This window comes from Lycorma delicatula, chromosome 6 (genome assembly GCF_047948215.1).
Source record: "Lycorma delicatula isolate Av1 chromosome 6, ASM4794821v1, whole genome shotgun sequence".
In the NCBI taxonomy this organism is placed as follows: domain Eukaryota; kingdom Metazoa; phylum Arthropoda; class Insecta; order Hemiptera; family Fulgoridae; genus Lycorma; species Lycorma delicatula.
Genome location: NC_134460.1, coordinates 128522601 through 128543838, shown reverse-complemented (window position 1 = coordinate 128543838; position 21238 = coordinate 128522601). Strand labels below are relative to the sequence as shown.

The 21238-nt window shown below is 28.7% G+C and overlaps 1 protein-coding gene across 4 annotated transcripts in view; it reads right to left on the bottom strand.

Moving 5' to 3' along the window:
- LOC142326216 (ATP-binding cassette subfamily G member 4-like) overlaps positions 1 to 21238 on the bottom strand; it is a 278942-nt gene that overhangs the window by 30966 nt on the left and 226738 nt on the right. For all 4 annotated transcript variants that reach the window (XM_075368505.1, XM_075368501.1, XM_075368502.1 and 1 more), the window contains 2 exons: positions 6585 to 6702; positions 903 to 1092 (listed from right to left, as the gene is read on the bottom strand). In XM_075368505.1, the coding sequence (XP_075224620.1) occupies positions 903 to 1092; positions 6585 to 6702 (308 nt within the window). The remainder of the gene's footprint in view (positions 1 to 902; positions 1093 to 6584; positions 6703 to 21238) is intronic.

The following is a 21238-nucleotide window of genomic DNA, read 5'->3' as shown; positions in this document are numbered from 1 at the left end:
GTTGTACTTTTATCTTCCAGTCAGCAACATACCAGTGTTCAGAAGAGAATGAGAAAGATCAATAGAATTTGTGCAAAAATTGAGAAGAATACTGTCTTGAAAAATAATTAATAAAATGATCAAAGTGTTCTCAATTCAAGAAGTAATAACACTTTCTCTGGTAATATGGAATTTCGTAATACTCAACCAGATACAGACTTGGAAGTAATTATGAACTTAAGCAACAGTTAAGTAAATCATTTAGTTAACTGATGCCTTTCTAGTTAATTAATATTGCATTTTGTGGTACAAGTATGGTCTAGATTTCCTAATGTAAACAATTTTTACAAGAGTTTCTTTTGTTGTTTATGGGGTATACTTACCTTTTTTTTATTTATGCAATGTATATTTGTGTGCTAATCAAAATTAATTATTAATAATTTGTTAATTTAAAAAAATTCTTTTCTGAAATTAATTTGACATCAATAAAATAAAAAAAGGATTTCATTGAGTGCTTATTCTTTAATATGTAGATCTTCTGTTCATAACTTTTATACTGTAAAATAATCATCATTCTGATTTTATTTTATTTTCCTAATATGTACATTGTAATCTGTTTAACTTGTGAACAATAATGAACTCCATGGCCCAATATATAACGTGAAGTGATATATATGACACATAAATGAAGTGTAGTTTTGTACAGACTCAGGCTGACCATTCCTGAGATGTGTGGTTAATTTAACACCAAAGTACACCAGTACAGTGTCTAGTAATCAAATCCGTATAACTTATTTACTAGGATTTAAACTCAGAACCTTCAACTTCAAAAATCAGCTGTTAAATAGCTAATTTGTGTCATATTTTATTATTAATTTGTGCCGTATTTTATTTTTATTTATTATAGAAACATAAATACTTACAGCTGCATTTTTATCTGAATCTGAAAGTTCGTTTCCTAATTTAAGTTTTGCTGCGATTACCATTGATTCTTTAACTGTTAAATTTGGTTGTAATAAATCTTCTTGCATTATATAACTTGATAATTTATTAAATAATTTAATCTGCCGTGGAAATCCATTTGTCAAAATACTGCCTGTTACTCCATTTGTTCTAAAATACAAAAGCAAAAAAAATTATTTCTTTAAAAATTAACATAAAATAACACTGTGGAAAGTACACAAAAGAAAAGGCTACTGGTTGGAAGTCGAATCTTGAAACTATATTAAAAGGATCATTACAAGAAGAAATGAAGCAAGGAAAAAGAAGGATGAATTAATAGATGAGGTGAAGTTTGAAAACTACAAGGGGTTGAAGGAATAGGCTTGGACAAATGTGAGTTAAGTCAGTCGTAGTAAGGGACCAGCCACCAGCCTGTACTACAGGCTGATTTCATGATGATGAAATCACACTAGTCACATTAAAAAAAACTAAAAATCTTATTAAATTACAACAATTTTGAACTGTCATACCATGTAACTCTATTATTCCTATTTATTTTTTCCATTACTTTGTTTGTTCTAAAATAAAAATGCCCAAAAAAAAGATATTACTAAAAAATATATAACATAAATCACATTAGTCACAGCAGTAGAAAAATAATTAAAAATCTACCATAATTTTATATATATATTTTTTTATCATTCATTTAAAGTAATGACAATTGATTCATACTGCTTACAGCACAACTAGGTGAATATGTGTAATCACAATGGACCTAAATGTACAGTGCATTTTTCTACACAGTGATTAAGATACACATTAATAACAATATATGTTTGTAAAAGATTATAAATTGTAATTTGTATATAATTAATTTTATTTTATGTTCTTGTAAAATTTTTTTATTACTTGGAAAAAATTTTATTCTTTTATTATATAAAATACTAATTTTTTTCTGTTTCCTTATTAATCTATTATTATTCTGAGCCTTATTTTCGTTGATGAAGTTAAAACACTTTGATGCTCAAAATTAATAGAATCACTGCTTATGGATATGGTTGAGGATATATTTAGTAAACTTAATAATAAATTAATTCCTAAAAATAATAAAAATGTTGATTTTATTTATCTAACTTATTAGAAAAACAAATTAATTATTCGAATACTTTTATTCGGCTTTGAATACTAAATTGTGGATACTGGTGTGTTTTGGTGGTTGGGTTTCAATCAACCACATGTCTCAGGAATACTTGACCTGAGTTGTTCAACACTACAGATTTACCAGTACAGTCACATTACACTTATAAGTCAATAATGACTTTAATTGTTGATGCGACTGAAAATAAAAGTATTAAAAAAAAATTAATTATATGCCATATTTTATCTTTTCATTTCTTTCTATTTTTAATAGCTTTCAAAAAGTACTGCTTAATATAATCCTAGTTACTTAGACAATTTTTATTTTTAGAAATATTTAGGTGTTAGTTATTTTGATATGCTATGTTCGAAGGCTAGAGCAAATACAAAAAAATTTTATTATATATAATGTTAAATGTCCTGAATAAGTAGAAAATAGGTCTGTTTTGGCCCTAATTTTATCAAGTATGTCTAATAAATAAATAGTACAAATTCACTTTAACATTACTGACTCGATGAAGCTCTATGAATAGTATATTAAAATACAAATTTTTTCTTTAATCATACCTTGATGACACGATTTAAAAAACCTCTTTTCCTGTTTTTTAAAAGCTGCTTTTGTTTTGAATGTATGTTAAAAAATAAAAATAATAATAATAATGTTTCATTTTTCATTGTTTTCAGAGTAATATTTCTATGATATTTTTACATTTAATATACAGTTAAAAAAAGTTACTCATTTTTATCAATTTTTGCCTACAAGCGCCCATGATGATGATGAGGTAGAGTGTGTATACGAAGAGACTGATGAAGCAATTAAACATGTAAAAGGAGATGAAAATTTAATAATAGTTGGAGATTGGAATGCAAGCATTGGAAAGGGCAAGGAAGGAAATGTAGTAGGTGAATACAGGCTGGGCAAAAGGAATGAAAGAGGGGACAGACTTATAGAGTTTTGCACAAAGTATAATTTAGTAATTGCCAACACCCAATTTAAAACTCATAATAGAAGAATATACACTTGGAAAAAGCCAGGCGATACTGCAAGGTATCAGATAGATTATATCATGGTTAAGCAAAGATTTAGGAATCAACTCATTGACTGCAAAACTTACCCTGGAGCAGACATTGATAGCGACCATAATTTGGTGATAATGAAATGTAAATTGGGATTTAAAAACCTGAAGAAAAGGTGTCAGATGAATCGGTGGAATTTAGAGAAGCTTGAGGAAGAGGAGGTAAAGAAGATTTTTGAGGAGGACATCGCAAGAGGTCTGAGTAAAAAAGATAAGGTAGAAAATGTAGAAGAAGAATGGGAGAATGTTAAAAAGGAAATTCTTAAATCAGCAGAAGCAAACTTAGGCGGAATAAAGAGAACTGGTAGAAAACCTAGGGTTTCAGATGATATATTGCAGCTGATGGATGAACGTAGAAAATATAAGAATGCTAGTGATGAGGAAAGTAAAAGGAACTATCGGCAATTAAGAAATGCTATAAACAGGAAGTGCAAACTGGCGAAAGAAGAGTGGATTAAAGAAAAGTGTTCAGAAGTGGAAAGAGAAATGAACATTGGTAAAATAGACGGAGCATACAGGAAAGTTAAGGAAAATTTTGGGGTACATAAATTAAAATCTATTAATGTGTTAAACAAAGATGGTACACCAATATATAATACGAAAGGTAAGGCGATAGATGGGTGGAATATATTGAAGAGTTATACGGAGGAAATGAATTAGAAAATGGTGTTATAGAGGAAGAAGGGGAAGTTGAGGAGGATGAAATGGGAGAAACAATACTGAGATCTGAATTTAAGAGAGCATTAAAAGATTTAAATGGCAGAAAGGCTACTGGAATAGACGGAATACCTGTAGAATTACTGCCCAGTGAGGTGAGGAAGCGATTGATAGATTATACAAGCTGGTGTGTAATATTTATGAAAAACGGGAAGTTCCGTCAGACTTCAAAAAAAGTGTTATAGTCATGATACCAAAGGAAGCAGGGGCAGATAAATGTGAAGAATACAGAACAATTAGTTTAACTAGTCATGCATCAAAAATCTTAACTAGAATTCTATACAGAAGAATTGAGAGAAGAGTGGAAGAAGTGTTAGGAGAAGACCAATTTAGTTTCAGGAAAAGTATAGGGACAAGGGAAGCAATTTTAGCGCTTAAATTAATAGCAGAAGTAAGATTAAAGAAAAACAAACCAACATACTTGGCGTTTATGGACCTAGAAAAGGCATTCGATAACGTAGACTGGAATAAATTGTTCAGCATTTTAAAAAAATTAGGGTTCAAATACAGAGATAGAAGAACAATTGCAAACATGTACAGGAACCAAACAGCAACAGTAATAATCGAAGAACATAAGAAAGAAGCCGTAATAAGAAAGGGAGTACGACAAGGATGTTCCCTATCCCCGTTACTTTTTAATCTTTACATGGAACTAGCAGTTAATGATGTTAAAGAACAATTTAGATTCGGAGTAACAGTACAAGGTGAAAAGATAAAGATGCTACGATTTGCTGATATAGTAATTCTAGCCGAGAGTAAAAAGGATTTGGAAGAAACAATGAATGGCATAGACGAAGTCCTACGCAAGAACTATCGCATGAAAATAAACAAATACAAAACAAAAGTAATGAAATGTATTAGAAATAACAAAGATGGACCAATGAATGTGAAAATAGGAGGAGAAAAGATTATGGAGGTAGAAGAATTTTGTTATTTGGGAAGTAGAATTACTAAAGATGGACGAAGCACGAGCGATATAAAATGCCGAATAGCACAAGCGAAACGAGCCTTCAGTCAGAAATATAATTTTTTAACATCAAAAATTAATTTAAATGTCAGGAAAAAATTTTTGAAAGTATATGTTTGGAGTGTCACTTTATATGGAAGCTTTATATGAAGCTTGGACAATCGGAGTATCTGAGAAGAAAAGATTAGAACCTTAGGAATGTGGTGCTATAGGAGAATGTTAAAAATCAGATGGGTGGATAAAGTGACAAATGAAGAGGTATTGCGGCAAATAGATGAAGAAAGAAGCATTTGGAAAAATATAAAAAATATAGTAAAAAAAGAGACAGACTTATAGGCCACATACTAAGGCATCCTGGAATAGTCGCTTTAATATTGGAAGGACAGGTAGAAGGAAAAAATTGTGTAGGCAGGCCACATTTGGAATATGTAAAACAAATTGTTAGGGATGTAGGATGTAGGGGGTATCCTGAAATAAAACGACTAGCACTAGATAGGGAATCTTGGAGAGCTGCATCAAACCAGTCAAATGACTGAAGACAAAAAAAAATCAATTTTTTGCCAGTTTGTTCATCATATAAATGATTTTTAACAAAACTCAATGAGTTAACCTGGATGATGACAAAAATCTTGGCATTCATAAAATTCTACTTGAGATCTCATTTCTTAATAATGAAAAGTTATTCTTCCGTTTAACAAAAATTTAATCCCAATTTATGTTTTTAACAATACATACTCCACAACCATTCTTTCCATTTGCCACTTACAGTAGTTAATGATGTACCACGTTGAAGAAATAAAACTTACGTTCAATAATTTGCATATTGAGAAATTCATAAAAAGAAAATATGAAAATTTAGTCTCATGTTATACATTTGCAATATTCTTGAAAGTAATCAAAATAACTTTTATTTATTAAAAGTTAATCTAAAATAAAATTGAGGATGCCCTGTGGACTTGGTGCCTGATGGGTTAAAAGTTAAACTTAGATATAATCTAATTTTAGACCTAACTAATTTTTGATTGAAGAGAAAAAGGAATTCTTCAATGGTGAAAAAATTTGTTTAATTAAAACTGCTTTAGTTTTTAAAAACTGTCCAATTATCATAGCTACCAATATAATAACTGTCCAACTATCGCAGGTACCATTTCATATGAAATTTCTCCATAAATTTGTCCTAAAAAAGATGGGTTATATTTAAATAATGTTCTTTTATGATTTCCACAAAACATCTCATTCCGTTCTCTATGTTACATTGACATAATATGAAAGTTAATCATCAATCAGTCAACTTTTATTTCTAGACCTAATTTATGCTTGTACCCACTTTTATATTTATGTTGGAATTATCTATTGACTAATACATGAATGATGTATTTACACGCCATACGGAGATTCCAGGTGTTAGCATAGTGAATCAGTGTATCAGACATTGAACCGAGAAACTACACCATACTCTACTTCTACTAATCTGATCGCATAACCTGTTTAACTACTGCCTCAACAAATTATAGCATCTTAATTCAGTTCCTAATAGTAGTTAGAATGAGTAATAACAAATAATACAATGTAATCAAGTAAGGTTGATTTAATTAACAGTAAGATAAAGTTGTCAAAAACTGCAACTGAGTGAAGAGTTTTCATTTATTTATCTGTTAGTTCAACTATAATAATATTTCTTTAATTTGTGGGATTTGAATACAGGTCTATATTTTCATTTTACGGTACAAGCAAAACTTTTAAATAATATAATTTTTGTAACTTACACATATCCTACAAGAATGTTCATTAGAGTACTTTTGCCTGCTCCTGATGGACCCATGATAGCTGTCATTTCTCCTGATTTGAAACATCCTGATATGGATTTAATAATTTTTCGCCTGTCTGCACAAAACATTAAAATATATTAAACACATGAAACATACACAACTTATTAAAATAGCATGGTTTTGTTTGTTTTGTGTTATCATTTTTTAAATATTTTGCTTATTAAAAAATGGTACTTCAGCATGGAGTAATAGGGTATAATTTTTAAAGCGATATCACCTATCTGACTTTTCATATCAGAATTTTTTATCTTATTTTGCTTTGTCTCTAAATTTTTGCATTAAGGTAAACATGTTTACTAGTTCATCAGTTTTTAATTGATACCGATACACAGTAACAAACTGATACCATATTTATGCTATATATACTTATGTGTGAAGTGACAGTAACATATATATATATATATATATATATTCTTCAATTATAATTAATTTTTTTATACAACTTTCACTGTTTATTAATGGCAGGATATATGATAAGTTAAAAAGAAGTTTATTCTACATATCATTCAACAATACAACATTTTTTCAAATAATCTAAGAGACCTGAAGCTCTATCGGAACTTCAAATCTAATTTAAAAACTTATTTCAGGATAATTTATATATTTACTTGATTTCTAGGAATAGATATATCCTATATCAATAATTGGTAAGAACAGACCTCCCTTTAATCAACGTGTTTGTGTTAACCAGTTTGGAAAATTATAGAATTTTTCATATCATTGCATTTTTATCATATATATTATTTACTTTATGAAATAGTAACTGCAGTTAATTTATATTTTTCCATAAAAACTTGTGCAGCACAGAATGCTGTTCCTTATTTTGCTGTTGTTTTAATCGCATTCTACTAATGAAAGCTTTAGTGATGCTGTGATAATTGTCATAAATTCTTGAAATTTTGTTATCAGTAGACATAATAAAAATAAAATTACATAGAAAGTAGAATTAATGTACAAGTAATATCAGTTTAACATTCTATGATTATTATCTTTTTGAATAATATAATTTACAGTGTATTGTAATGAAATGTATAAATTATAATAATTTGTTTAGACCAATATGTGACTGACTTCACTGTAAGAAGCGATTAGAATTGTACCAATTTTTTTTTCTAATTTAAAATATGATTTACTGCTAGAGGTCTTCATTCATTAAATTAATCCCCTATGACAAACTCATCCTCAAGGTAAATGCATGCAGTATTGTACAACTTCATGATCTATGATAACTGATATATTACAATGAGATATATAATGAGATAATATTGACCATATTGTTTTTTATTTTCAAGTTGTTGTTCTTTACGATGTTAAAATTAATGCATACCATCAGGTTAACATGAATGCAGTTACTACTTTATTCAGAATTTTTGTTTATCGCATATATTTACTTTCTCAAGTATATATTATCCATTTAAAACCACAAAGGAAATGGTTAATTTCAGAGGTGTAAACTGAAATTATATATGATTACTTGTAAATACCCAGTGATTTCTCCACTCAGATTGAAATTAAGTGAATTTAATGTAAAAATAACAATATATTTGCTTATAATATTAAAAAATACTGCAAGTTGTATCACATACAAATAATATGAAGAAGAATCCTTATAACTTAACAGAATGATTTCAGGTATTGTTTTGATTTAACTACTGATAATTTATTGAAATAATTTCAGTAGTTTATAATTTGTATTAATTCTTGTAAATATTTTATTACAAATAATTAATTTTTTTTTTAATAGTCCATACTGTAAACACCACAGTCTGAATACCATTTTATAACTCTTACACAAAATGTGATAAATATCTAATACTATTTCTTCATTGGACTACTGTTTAATTTCAAGCAAACCAATTCATTGAATGTGTTACTAACTATAAATTTTTTTTCATATGTATTCTCCAAGATTTATTATTTATTGAAATTAACTAGCTTGTCTCTTAACCATACTTTAAATTATCTTATTTTATTACAAACAGAATAATGACCAAGATAACTTTGTGAACATTACAGTGGTTGTGAATGAAAGTTGATATTAATTTTGCTTTCTATCATGAATTTTCTACTTTTTTTCTTGAAGTATATAGGTCTATTTTTTATATTTAATAATAAAAACAAAATCCAATATTGAAAGTATAGTAAATAAGTTATAACATCTAAGGTGTGTGCTGCTAGTATTCATGTTATACTAAGTAATTGATTCCTCTCCTTCTCACAAGTTGGTAAAAGTATGCAGACAGATGTCTTCTCATCTTAATTTATAAGGTTTGTTTACTTTAAACTTATCTATACGTACATCTCATACCACATAGTGTATGTTAAGTTAATAAATTAAACATTTATCTTCTTATTCGAGTTCAAAATTCCTTTTAGCTTATATCTCAAGTGATACTAAAGATAACAAGTTAAATGAACCCTCTCCAATACTTGGATTAATTTGACTTCTTAATTATTATCAGAGAATTTTTTTATAAGAGAACATATATTGTTCTACGGACAGCATGAAACCTTATATTAATACTATATAAATCTTAAACATATCCAAAGATTTTAGTTAGTTTTTGGTACCAGGTTACTAAGGTTTCTGTCAAAAATATGTAACTGACACTGTCCATGTAATGTCAGCGTTGTTTTAATAATTTTATTGTTGTTTAAAATGAATTTCCATTCTCATAGTTCTTGGGTACCTTCATACGTTTTTAGTATTCTTCTAGATATCTCTAATAAAAGATAATTTAATTTTTGGGAATCTAAATGTCTGAGTGGTATGGGAAATAACAGGTCCATTTTTGTCTCATATTTTCAAATCATTTTCATCCTTAAATTTCTTTCTCATAGTGTGACAAATCCATTCTGTCTACTCATTTCATCATTTTAGCATGCTTCGTATTCTTTTTTCTTGTTTTTATTGAAATTTCATGATGCAAAATTACATCTAAATTTTATTTTATTGTACATAAGTGTTTTTAAAATATTCTCTAAGCAGAACGTAAATTATATATTGTTGGTAAAAATTTGAAAGAAACTGTATCTGAAAACTGGAAATAGTCTTTTTCATTTTTTTCTGTTAAAAAGGAACAGTGATAATAACAGATAATCATGCAATGTATGGTATTCAAGACATACCTGCGAACAAATCTCTAGGATGGAAATAAAGTAACTTTTTTTTATCATTGTAAATAACTGAGGCGTCTTCATTTTGTAAACAGTGTTTAGCTTGAATTTTAATATAATTTACATATGTTACTTTAATAATATAACCTTTCAAGTTATTTGTCATTTACAATGGTAACTACGAGGCACTTTATACCTCAATCGGACCGGTCTAAAGTTCAAGACCATCTGATGTCTATTTTTTTTTTTTTTTTTTTATGTAAAACTTGTATTTGAATTAATTATCCATAAAACTTGTGTAATTACTTACAATGCACATTAAATAAAATTATAATATTTATATAAAGAAGTGAACTGTTTTCAAACCGAAGAATTTTCTTTTATCGACTAATTTTTAAAAATTATTTATTCTATTTAACTTATACAAGGTGATTCAAAGAAACGGGAAATTTTGAAAGTTGTGTTGGTAGCCGTGGGCGATTGGTACCACTTGATAAGTGGCCCCAGCCTCTCTAACCTAACCTTTCTTTTTCCTGTGTAGCCTCCGGGAACTACCGTTTAGATAATTCTTCAGAGGATGAATGAGGATGATATGTATGAGTGAAATGAAGTGTAGTCTTGTACATTCTCAGTTTCTCTAACCTAACCTGCCATTTAGTTGTCATGGATCCTTGGAGTGGTGCGCAACGTGCATTTGCTATCAAAGCGTTTTACAAAAAAAATGACAGTGTGGAGGGAGCGCGTAGAGAATTTCGCCGTCATTTTAATCTGGGACGGCACGACCGTGTTCCATCAGCACATGCAATTAAAACATGGATATTTAATTTTGAGGAAACTGGTTCGGCAATGAAAAGAAACCTCCAGGCCGTGAGCGAACCGTCTGTACACCACAGAATGTTCAAGCTTTACAAGATGCTGTCACACGAAGTCCACATCGGTCAATTCGTCGTTTCTCAGCATCTTTACAATTGCATAGTTGAAGTGTTCGAAGAATGTTAGTGAAGGATTTGCAATACCATCCATACAAGTTGCAGATCGTCCAGGAACTGAAACCGAACGATGCAGTTGTGCGAGCACATTCTGTAATGTAATGCTTCAGAAGATAAATGATAACGAAGAGTTTGTTCACGAACTGTGGATGTCAGACGAAGCGCATTTCCACCTCAGTGAATTTGTTAACAAGCAAAATTTCAGGTACTGGGCACAAGAAAATCCTACTCAGCTAGGATTTTCTTGTCCGTTGCACAGCCAGAAAGTGACCGTGTGGTGTGCTATGTCATCTTACGGTGGTATAGGCCCTTATCTTTTTGAGGATGACAACGGTCTTGCGATTACAGTGACGTCGGCTCGTTACGTAGACATGCTTGAAACCTTTGTTGTGGAACAACAAAAGAGATTTCCACCAATTCTTAGCACAGCCTGGTTTCAACAAGACGGAGCAACGTCACATACTGCACGAATATAGATGGCAGCTGTACGCCGATTGTTTGGACAACGTGTCATTTCACGAAATGGTGACACTAGATGACCTCCCAGATCGCCTGATCTCTCAGCTTGCGATTACTTTTTGTGGGGTCACCTGGAAGATGTCTTCAAAATATAAACTAAAATGTATGTATCCTAAAATGGCAACATTTGTACAATTATATGAAATAAAATTCATTTTCTAAAAAAAATTTTTCATTAACGTTATTTAATTTTTAAAATTCTCTGTTTCTTTGAATCACTCTGTATATAGGCATAATCAGTATATGAAAATCTAAACCTTACATGTGATATTTAAGACAAATTTTTTTTGTAAATTTAGTGATTATATATGAAAAAGTTACACAGTAAATATTATTGGTTACCAATGATGAAAAGATTATTGTCATCTTACACTCTCACCTAATTGTTTAAGTTACAAAATAATCAATATACGCAGTTGAATAGCTTTCTAAGTAAAAAATAATATCTTGTATTTGTGAAACAAAACTCGTTAAAAAAGTCACAATCTGATTAATTAGTTATAACAGAAATGTCACAACACAAAACAAATTTTGGGTCAAACAATATTTTAAGATTTGAGTTATCTATATTCTTACTATATTTTGAAAGCGGTCCTCTCTAACCGAAATTTTACATCAATACTTATTTTACTCTTTAACGAATAAATTCTTTACTTTTGATTCACTGCCGTTAGTTAATTAAATTTATTGATTTTAAAATCTTTTATCATAATTTTTTTTTGAACATTTCTTGAAAAGAAAGTTTTTGTAGATTTTCCCCATATAGGCTGCGAAAACACTTTGCGATTTATATTCGCCTATTAACAGAGCATTCATTAAAAACAATTTCATTATTATTACTTTGTTATCTGATTAGGTAACGTTAGTGACAAAACAGTTTAACTTCCTTGTATATCACCCGGTAAAATTTTGTTGGTTAAAAATGGAAAAATGGATTGTATTGAATGGGTCGTAATTGTTATTGTTTGTTACATGTAATTAAATTAATTAGGCGTAAGTTGCATTTCAGTTTTTTTCTTTTTTTATTTAAAAAAAAACCTTAAAAAACAATCTACTTGCATTCTTAATTAATTCGTTAACGGATCACTTTTTATATTTTAAATTACAATAATTAAAGAAAGAATTTATTGTCGGTCATTTCCTTATGCGTCAGTCTGTAAACGCAATCACTAACACACTTTTGTTTATCCTTGATGATTACGAAAGTTTATATTTGGTCGTTTAGATCAAAAATTCATTATGATATCACAAAAAAAAATTATCTTCAGATGATGATTTCAGTAAATAATATACTGCGTACGAATTATGTTACACTCACATATTTAACTACGCCTTATCTTGTATTGAATGAAAATTACATAATCTGTCACGCGGATGGTCTTAAGTTGGATTTCTCTCCTGGTCGACAGAACAACCAAGAGAAAGTGTAGGCTACAACATTGAGTATTGAGTAAAACTTATCTCTCGTTTCTTACCAATCCCTACCATTGTTAACACAGTAATAACCTCTTTATTCAAAGCATTGCTGAGACTGAATTACTTCCATTAATTTTGAAACTGTAGTTCATTATTTATTATTATTATTATTATTTTTTACGTTGATGCAAGTAGAGCAAATTAAAAAAAAATCTAAGCATAACTTTTACTATTACATTAACAGTTTTAACATATTAGATTAACTATTTATCTTTGTACATATAATAAATTAAAATCGTTAGTGTGTTCAAGTTTCGTAACACATAATCAAATAATTTGGATTTTACGTAGCAAAATTAAAAGTTCAGATTGGTAGGATATTAAACTAAAAACTGTTACACTCCTTTAAGGGAACATAATTTACGATACTTTTATGAAATAAACTTTCAATTAGATTTATTAAATCCATATTTAGAGTGAATGTCAAATTGAAGATTTTAAGTTTTCTGGGTGTTAATTAAATATCACGGTTTTATTAAATTATATTCTTGCATTTTATGATAATAGAATAACTTAAAAAAAAAAAATAGTTTTTCAAACACATTTTCAACACGGAAGAAAAACACACTTAACTTATTGGACCGATTGATTTAAATAATACTCCGGAAATCACCGGATATATAGTGCAATATGTTGAATCGGAATACGTTAGCCTCTGTATCTCTTGTTTATGTACTGAATGTTAGAATATAACATGTTATTTGATATGTCAATTGGTTGACATATGAGGTCAGGCTGTGTCTATAATAATTAGCCCAAAACAGAGAAATAGCTCTTAGAGAGTTATTATCGATTAGGTCGATATCATTAAATTTAAATTAGTTCGGTCAACCTTTCGCTTGGAAATTTAAAGGTTAATCCTGTTTAACAACAAACATTAATGTAGCAAATAATACGCTATAGATTCCTATAAATCGAAATTAAGTTTATTTTAATAATGAATAATAATTTATTTTTATTCGTAGTTATACTTTATGAACGATTAAGTATTTTTATGTAAAACTTCACAATCGTAATGATTGCAAATAACATGATATGGATCACATGTCACTTCTGAAAATGATACAGTCAATCTCAAAACTAATAACTGTTCTATAGCAGGCTTAATAGGAAAATTTAATAAGAAATGAAGTGATCGTATTCTCCAATAAGGCACTGTGTCGTCCTTTTTTTACATAAAAAGTTGACGTTCAGCATAAGTGATACCTTCATTTTAGTAATCGTATAAAAAATACTGCTTATTCTTTGAGAAAACATCATTACTCTCAGAGAAAGCAGCTATAGCTGGAGTATTTTTGTAGGTGTTTTACATTCATCACAGTAACAATAAATACTAGGAAAAAATACTAGTGTAAAACAATAAATTTATATACTCATTTCCAATATGAAATGGAATACATTAACTTATACATATGTATAATATGCTTCAGGTTAACAGAGGAATATTTTTAAGTAGAAATAATAAGAACTATTTAATGTAATCATAAATTGTCCGGTTCAATTTGAATTTTATTCTTTGATAATATTGTTATGAATTAGAAGGTCTCTCTATCGGAAATTGATCATATGCTATATGATGGTTTTGGAATTCCTCGAACCGAGGCATTCCAAAACCATATCCAAACACATTAATGCGATACTAAAAAACTGTCATTTTACTGAAATAATCAACAGTATTTTAAAATATTGTGTTTTCTTTATCATAATAGGAAACCACAGATATCCTGTAATATTGATAAACAACATGTATATGTATGTAACAAGTATTATTTGTCATATCGAAGGTTGGTTTTATCATTATCAATGTGAAAATTGGACAAATCTTAGTTAAACTGGTCAGACTAAGAAAACGTTCATAGTAAAGAATTTATTCCATTTTTTTTTTGGGAGAATATAATCGGTAATGATTGAGTCGCTAAGTGGATATAGGCGATAAAATTAATATAATTCACCGTATAGTTTACAAAATATCTAAAGTTTACGGCAATAAAGTGATAATATATTTTTTAAAAACGTGTATTTTTACTTGTACGAAGTAAAGGAAGTATTGTAATCGCGAAAAATTTCGGTTTTCAGATTTCAGCAGAAATATCCATTTTGACCATTCCTGAATCCATTTTAACTATTTTCGGCGTGACGTCTGTACGTACAAACGTATTTATCTCGCACAACTCAAAAGCGATTAGCCGTAGAATGTTGAAATTTTGGATTTAAGACTGTTGTAACATCTAGTTGTGCACCTCCCCTTTTTATTGGAATCGTTTGGACTCTTTCTTAACTGCCTTCATAAGCCCTAAAAAGCCATTAACTTTCATGAGACCTCATTGAGAACTTTTCAACAATATAACATAAGTAGTACTTATTTTCATTGGTTCCGCAGTTATAACCAAATAAAATTTTAATTAATGTAATATTTGGATTTTACAAGGGGAAGGCACATCGATTCGAATCTGATTTCATTTCCTTTTTTTTAACTTTTTCTTTTAATTTAAATACATTGATTTATTAATAATTATTAACCTCTGATTGTAAAAAAAAATTACAATAAATAATAATTCAATAACAATAAAAAAAAAATATGGAAAATAATCAAAAGTTATTAGTGAAATAAAATTTTATGTACTTCTAATTTAAAAAAAAAATATGTGTATGTACTTTAATAAGCGTACAAGGAAGTCACGTAGTGGCCACTTCAGATTTTTTATTATGTACAGAGAAAAATGTATCGTGAAATAACTATAATATAATTTAAAAGTTACTTTTTTTTAATTTCTGATTATTTTATTTATTTATTTTATTCTTTTTAATTTTATTACCGCCAGGTCGTGCTGGAATTATTATGCAGGCTATGTATGTTACAGTTTTGCGCATACATATTAATCCAGGAAGAGAAAACAATATGTAATAAAACATAAAAATCACACACCTACACATAAACACGCAGCCAATATGAAATTGTGACTGTTAATTATATATTTGGTGTCTTTTTAAAAATTAGATTTAAATTTTAATTTGTTTTTAACCGACATTAGAAAATATTTTTGCCTATCATTTAAAAAAAAAAACGTTTTGTGGTGAACTGTGTGTTTTATTTTAAAGCGGAAACAATTTAATTTTTAAAATGAATTTGACTGTACAATTTTTGTAATTCCAGACACAATTATGCATATAAATTACACTGTTTCGAATATCCTACTTATTTCTTTTTTCTTATTTGAGATTAGTTTATGAGAGAATAATTTATTTCCCTGTTGGTTTTCTCCCTTAAATTTTAAATAAAAAAATTATATTTTTTACCGTTTTATTATGTAATAGTATGAGGTTATTAAAAAGTTCAATGTTCTAGAAGCTACGCGTTGTTAATTTAGTTAGTACTTACCAGGAAATAAATTTTTATTACGTGCCATAAAAGAAATGTAATTTACCTGAAATGTACAACCTCTTACGACAGTACCTGACTCTTTCGACGGTACAACCATTCTTATGAGTATTAAACATCCCATACGAGGAATAAAAGGTAAATATCAGTTAGAAGTTGCGAAAATGGTTTCCTATTCGTATTCTTCATAGAGCTGAATATACTAACGCATATCAGTATACTAAGCCCACGAAGTAAAGCTGATATTTAACTTTATTCAGTGTATGGATTGGATGAAGAGGAAGCATAGAAATCTTTTCATAAAAAACAATAAAAGCAAATCATGAATAGTCTATTGTAGCTTAGGTGCTTTATTTGTGGCAGAACCGTAAGAAAAACTGGGACAGATAGTGTAAAGAAATAAATTATTTACCCGATTTCTGTTGTGAAATAATTTTTTTACATAGTAAAGGAAATAGATAAATTTCTATTTAAATTTAAATATGGTTTTATTGAGATAAATATTATTAGTTTGTCGCTGATAAGTTGGATTGTACTTATAAATTCAAATAATTTTAATAATTATTGTATTGCATTTATTTAAATTAATAGGTATGGTGGCTTTTACGCGATGAGTTCCTCAGCTCCATTTGGGTTTTTTAAAACCACTGAAGGCGGAATAAATTCTCGTTGAACCATTGACAGAAATGAAACTTTACCAAACTATAAAAAAATAATAATATATCGCCTCTAAACGAAACAAATAGATCTATATTGTATCTTCAAAGACCGCTTTCAGTTAGAGGATGAGTGGTTATCCCGTCCTCCATAATTCAGGAAATTTGTTTGCTTTCTAAATAGATTATTACTAAAAAGTATATGTGAAAAGCGTTTAAAAAATAAATTTTTATCTCAGATTTATTTCATAATTTTGGTGACATCATTTTAATTTTGAAAACTTTATTATACCACATCCCATAAAAATTTTTTCTTCCATTAAGAGCTCCGAGTTATGGAGCTAGTTTGCAAATGGAACAGTGGCGGCTCGCGTATAGGCACTGTGGAACTGCAGCACCCCCTACTTCCACTTGATATTATCGATAATATTTAATATAACCAGTCCTTTTTTCTTTAATTCTTTCTTTATAAGTGTACAATATATAATCCTTAAGCTTAATGTCAGTAGCCATCCCCCAGTTTATGAAAAAGATACAAAAATCTTTGTATGGAACTGTGCGTTTCACAGTTCCAGCGGCGTGGTGTTTGGCTGTTGTGCTCATCTGCACATAAGAAGCTGCACGCGAGGCTGCGAGGGAAAGAGAGAGTGAGAGAGAGAAAGTGAAAGAGAGTGAGAGAGATTGAGAGAGAGAGAGAGAGAGAGAGAGAGAGAGAGCACTGTCGCTTCCGCAGTGCCGATCCTGGCATGCTGGTGGAAGGTAGTTTTTCTATATTCCGCGTGTGTATGTAACGTTCCTTGTTGGTTCTCTTTTCTAGTTTATTCGGTGGAGGAATATGAAAGTGATTTAGTAGTTTTTTCAGTATTGATCAAAAGGTGGCGGAAAGCAAGGGCTCTTTCATTGCCAGATCTGTCCAAAAATAAGCTGAAGGGCGAAAGAGAAGGTAATTAATTAATAATTAGTATTTCTGTGTACATAGAATTTAAATTAAGCACCACTGGACTATAGTGTTTTTAAGCGGACGTTTTATTAAGTTATCTAATAATACTAAAAGAATATTATCTTCATTAACATTTTATTGTTTATTCGGTTAAACCGAATACGGTTTTAAGCACATTATGCTTAAAAACCGTGAACCATATTCTTGAATGTGATAAAGTGTAGAATTAGATTATTATCCTCATTCCATCTGTCCTATTTGACTCATTTTTTTCGGTTCTTTTATTTCACAGAAAACTTTAACCATTGGCTTGTAAAGGCTCAGAAAAAAATTTTTTGGAGCATCATCTCCGCTAATTTTAGGAACGAGCCGCCATTGAAATGAAAATAGTACATCAAATCAAATGAAAAAAAGAAATAAAATTAGATAAAAATTAAAAAGAAATGCTTAAAAAATAGTTGTTGATAAGGATTTGAAATATGAAAACTAATATGAGTACAATCCTAACAGTAAAAAAAAGATAAAATGAGAGATTTAAAAAAATAAATAAATGAATGAAGATAATCTAAAGAACTGGAGAGAGAACAATATAAAACGAAGTCAGAAAATCATTTATCATATTTTTCATCTTTCCAGAAATAAAAGGAAGATTTATTATTATATTGTAACCGTACGTAATTGTAATAAAATAAAACTCTTTACTTAAATGTAAGCTTATTTCGTTTTAAACCATAAATAATATTGAAAATGTTTTATGCTTATTTTCTGTAGCGAATAAATTTATTGATTTAAATTCACGTATATATACTGAAGCAAATAAATGGGTTTAATCTCTTCACATTTATTTATTTTTAACTGATTGATGTAGTGATAGTTATAAAAGAAGCTTAGACTTGAAACTGATAAAACTGTGTGATACTGAATTATTTTTATAGAAACCTATATATATATATATATATATATATATATACATATATATATATATATATGGTTATTCAAAAGGATTTTATCTTTTAATAGAATTTCAATATGAAATCAAAACCAGATACATAATATATAAATATTTTAAAAATTATGTTGTTCTTTATTCGAAACTTATACGTGATTTTGAGTAAATTTACCATGATAGAAATGATTTTATGTTGACCAACCTTAAATTTAATTTGATAATTTTCTGCTACAAAGTAGTTCCTTCGTACTACAGCCTTAAAGAAAGGTTCAGGCTTTCATACGGAAAACCATCGTCCACCCTCTAATTAATTTCTGTCAGTTTTATTTTATTTCCTTTTTAATAACATGTATTTCTTTCTTTCAAGGAAAAAGTTCATCTTAATCTTTTTACTGAATTCATTTTACGTGTTCCAGGAAAAAATCTGGTAAATCTTTTTATAATAATAGTGTACGCTTTTAATTTTTTTTTTTTAAGGAAACTTTTTAAAAAAGTATCCAATTCGTTGAAACCAGACAACTAAATTTTGTATCATCCTTTTTGCATGGTGTATGTCGATAATTTGTTGGCGTGTTGCCAGTAAAGCCTTTAGATATATAATTTCACTTTTTCCTTTCGTGATATTTTAGTAAAAATTTCAAGAAGACAATTTGACGTATGAAAGATTTATAAGAAAAACGTTTCAAAGTATACAATTTCAAGAAATTCAAAATGGAATTTATTTGTCTTTTAACATAAAGAAAAATAAATAAGTATTACAGTCACATCTGTAAATAATTATTCATTATATTGATCGTAGCAGGAAAGAACAGGCGAGATTCGTAGGTTAGTATATATATTAAAAGCTGTTAGTTTATATATTAAGACAAGTTATGTTAATACGAACAGTGGATAGCCAGAAAGAAACTTAAAATTTATATTTAAACTGGTTTTTAAGACGACATTTTCATCCCTGTTTATAAGTAGGTTATAATAAATACATTAAAGAGATTCAATATTTATTTTAGTTTTTGTGTTTCAATTTAATATCCATTTGTCCATCATCTACATTACAGGTTACAGTTGTAAATTGCAAAAGAGAGTTACCTAGGCAGTTAGGCAATTATGTGAAGACAACTATTATTTAGAAATAAGATAGGGAAGATGTGAGAGCCTCTGATAAGAATTAAAACATATTTGATGACTGGTATCATGTATTTACTTACTTTTCTTCGGCAATATTCTATTAAGGAATAGTTATCCAATCAAAATATTTTAGTGGGTTTATTTAGGGATGTGTACTGGAAAATTGTACTAGATCAACTAAAACTGCGATATTGCAACCTTATTTTTTTATTTTATAAAAGTATAATAAAATTATTAGAAAATTACTTTTTTCTTTGTTAGAAATTTCAGTATTAAGCAATTAGTATACAGTATTAAACGTATTGAAGATTACAATATTAGTGTGGAATTTGAAGTAATATAATACTCTTAAAAAATAATATTTTTAAATATCTGTGTATCAGCTTATTGTATTTATTTACTTTTAATGTTTTTTTTTATGGTTTGTTAATAGATACAAAAATTTTACTGATTATGAATAATAAACTGTAATTACGAATTTAGTATTATTTGTTTATTATTCTGTTTGGTTGTTTCAGATACGTAAAAAAAATCAAATTTTTTTACAGGTTTTATTTTAAAGGTTATAAAATAAAGTATTCATTTAAATGCATGTGAGCAATGTTTGGTTTTAACGTCACTTCCGGTCATTTACGATTAAGGTGATATTTCTTTTATTAATAAATCGAACATCGTCTTATTATTCCATTATTTTTTTTAGCATGATTTAATTTTATTGCTTTTAAGTAACTATGTAAAAAGAAGTCATTAATAATTAATTTTGTAAATTTTAATGGCCAAATAATGTTTTCCGTTCCAAGAAATTAACGACTAAGGTGTTTATAGACCTAGAAAAGGCATTCGATAACGTAGACTGGAATAAAATGTTCAGCATTTTAAAAAAATTAGGGTTCAAATACAGAGATAGAAGAACAATTGCTAACATGTACAGGAACCAAACAGCAACAGTAGCAATTGAAGAACATAAGAAAGAAGCCATAATAAGAAAGGGAGTCCGACAAGGATGTTCTCTATCTCCGTTACTTTTTAATCTTTACATGGAACTAGCAGTTAATGATGTTAAAGAACAATTTAGATTCGGAGTAACAGTACAAGGTGAAAAGATAAAGATGCTACGATTTGCTGATGATATAGTAATTCTAGCCGAGAATAAAAAGGATTTAGAAGAAACAATGAACGGCATAGATGAAGTCCTACGCAAGAACTATCGCATGAAAATAAACAAGAACAAAACAAAAGTAATGAAATGTAGTAGAAATAACAAAGATGGACCACTGAATGTGAAAATAGGAGGAGAAAAGATTATGGAGGTAGAAGAATTTTGTTATTTGGGAAGTAGAATTACTAAAGATGGACGAAGCAGGAGCGATATAAAATGCCGAATAGCACAAGCTAAACGAGCCTTCAGTAAGAAATATAAGTTGTTTACATCAAAAATTAA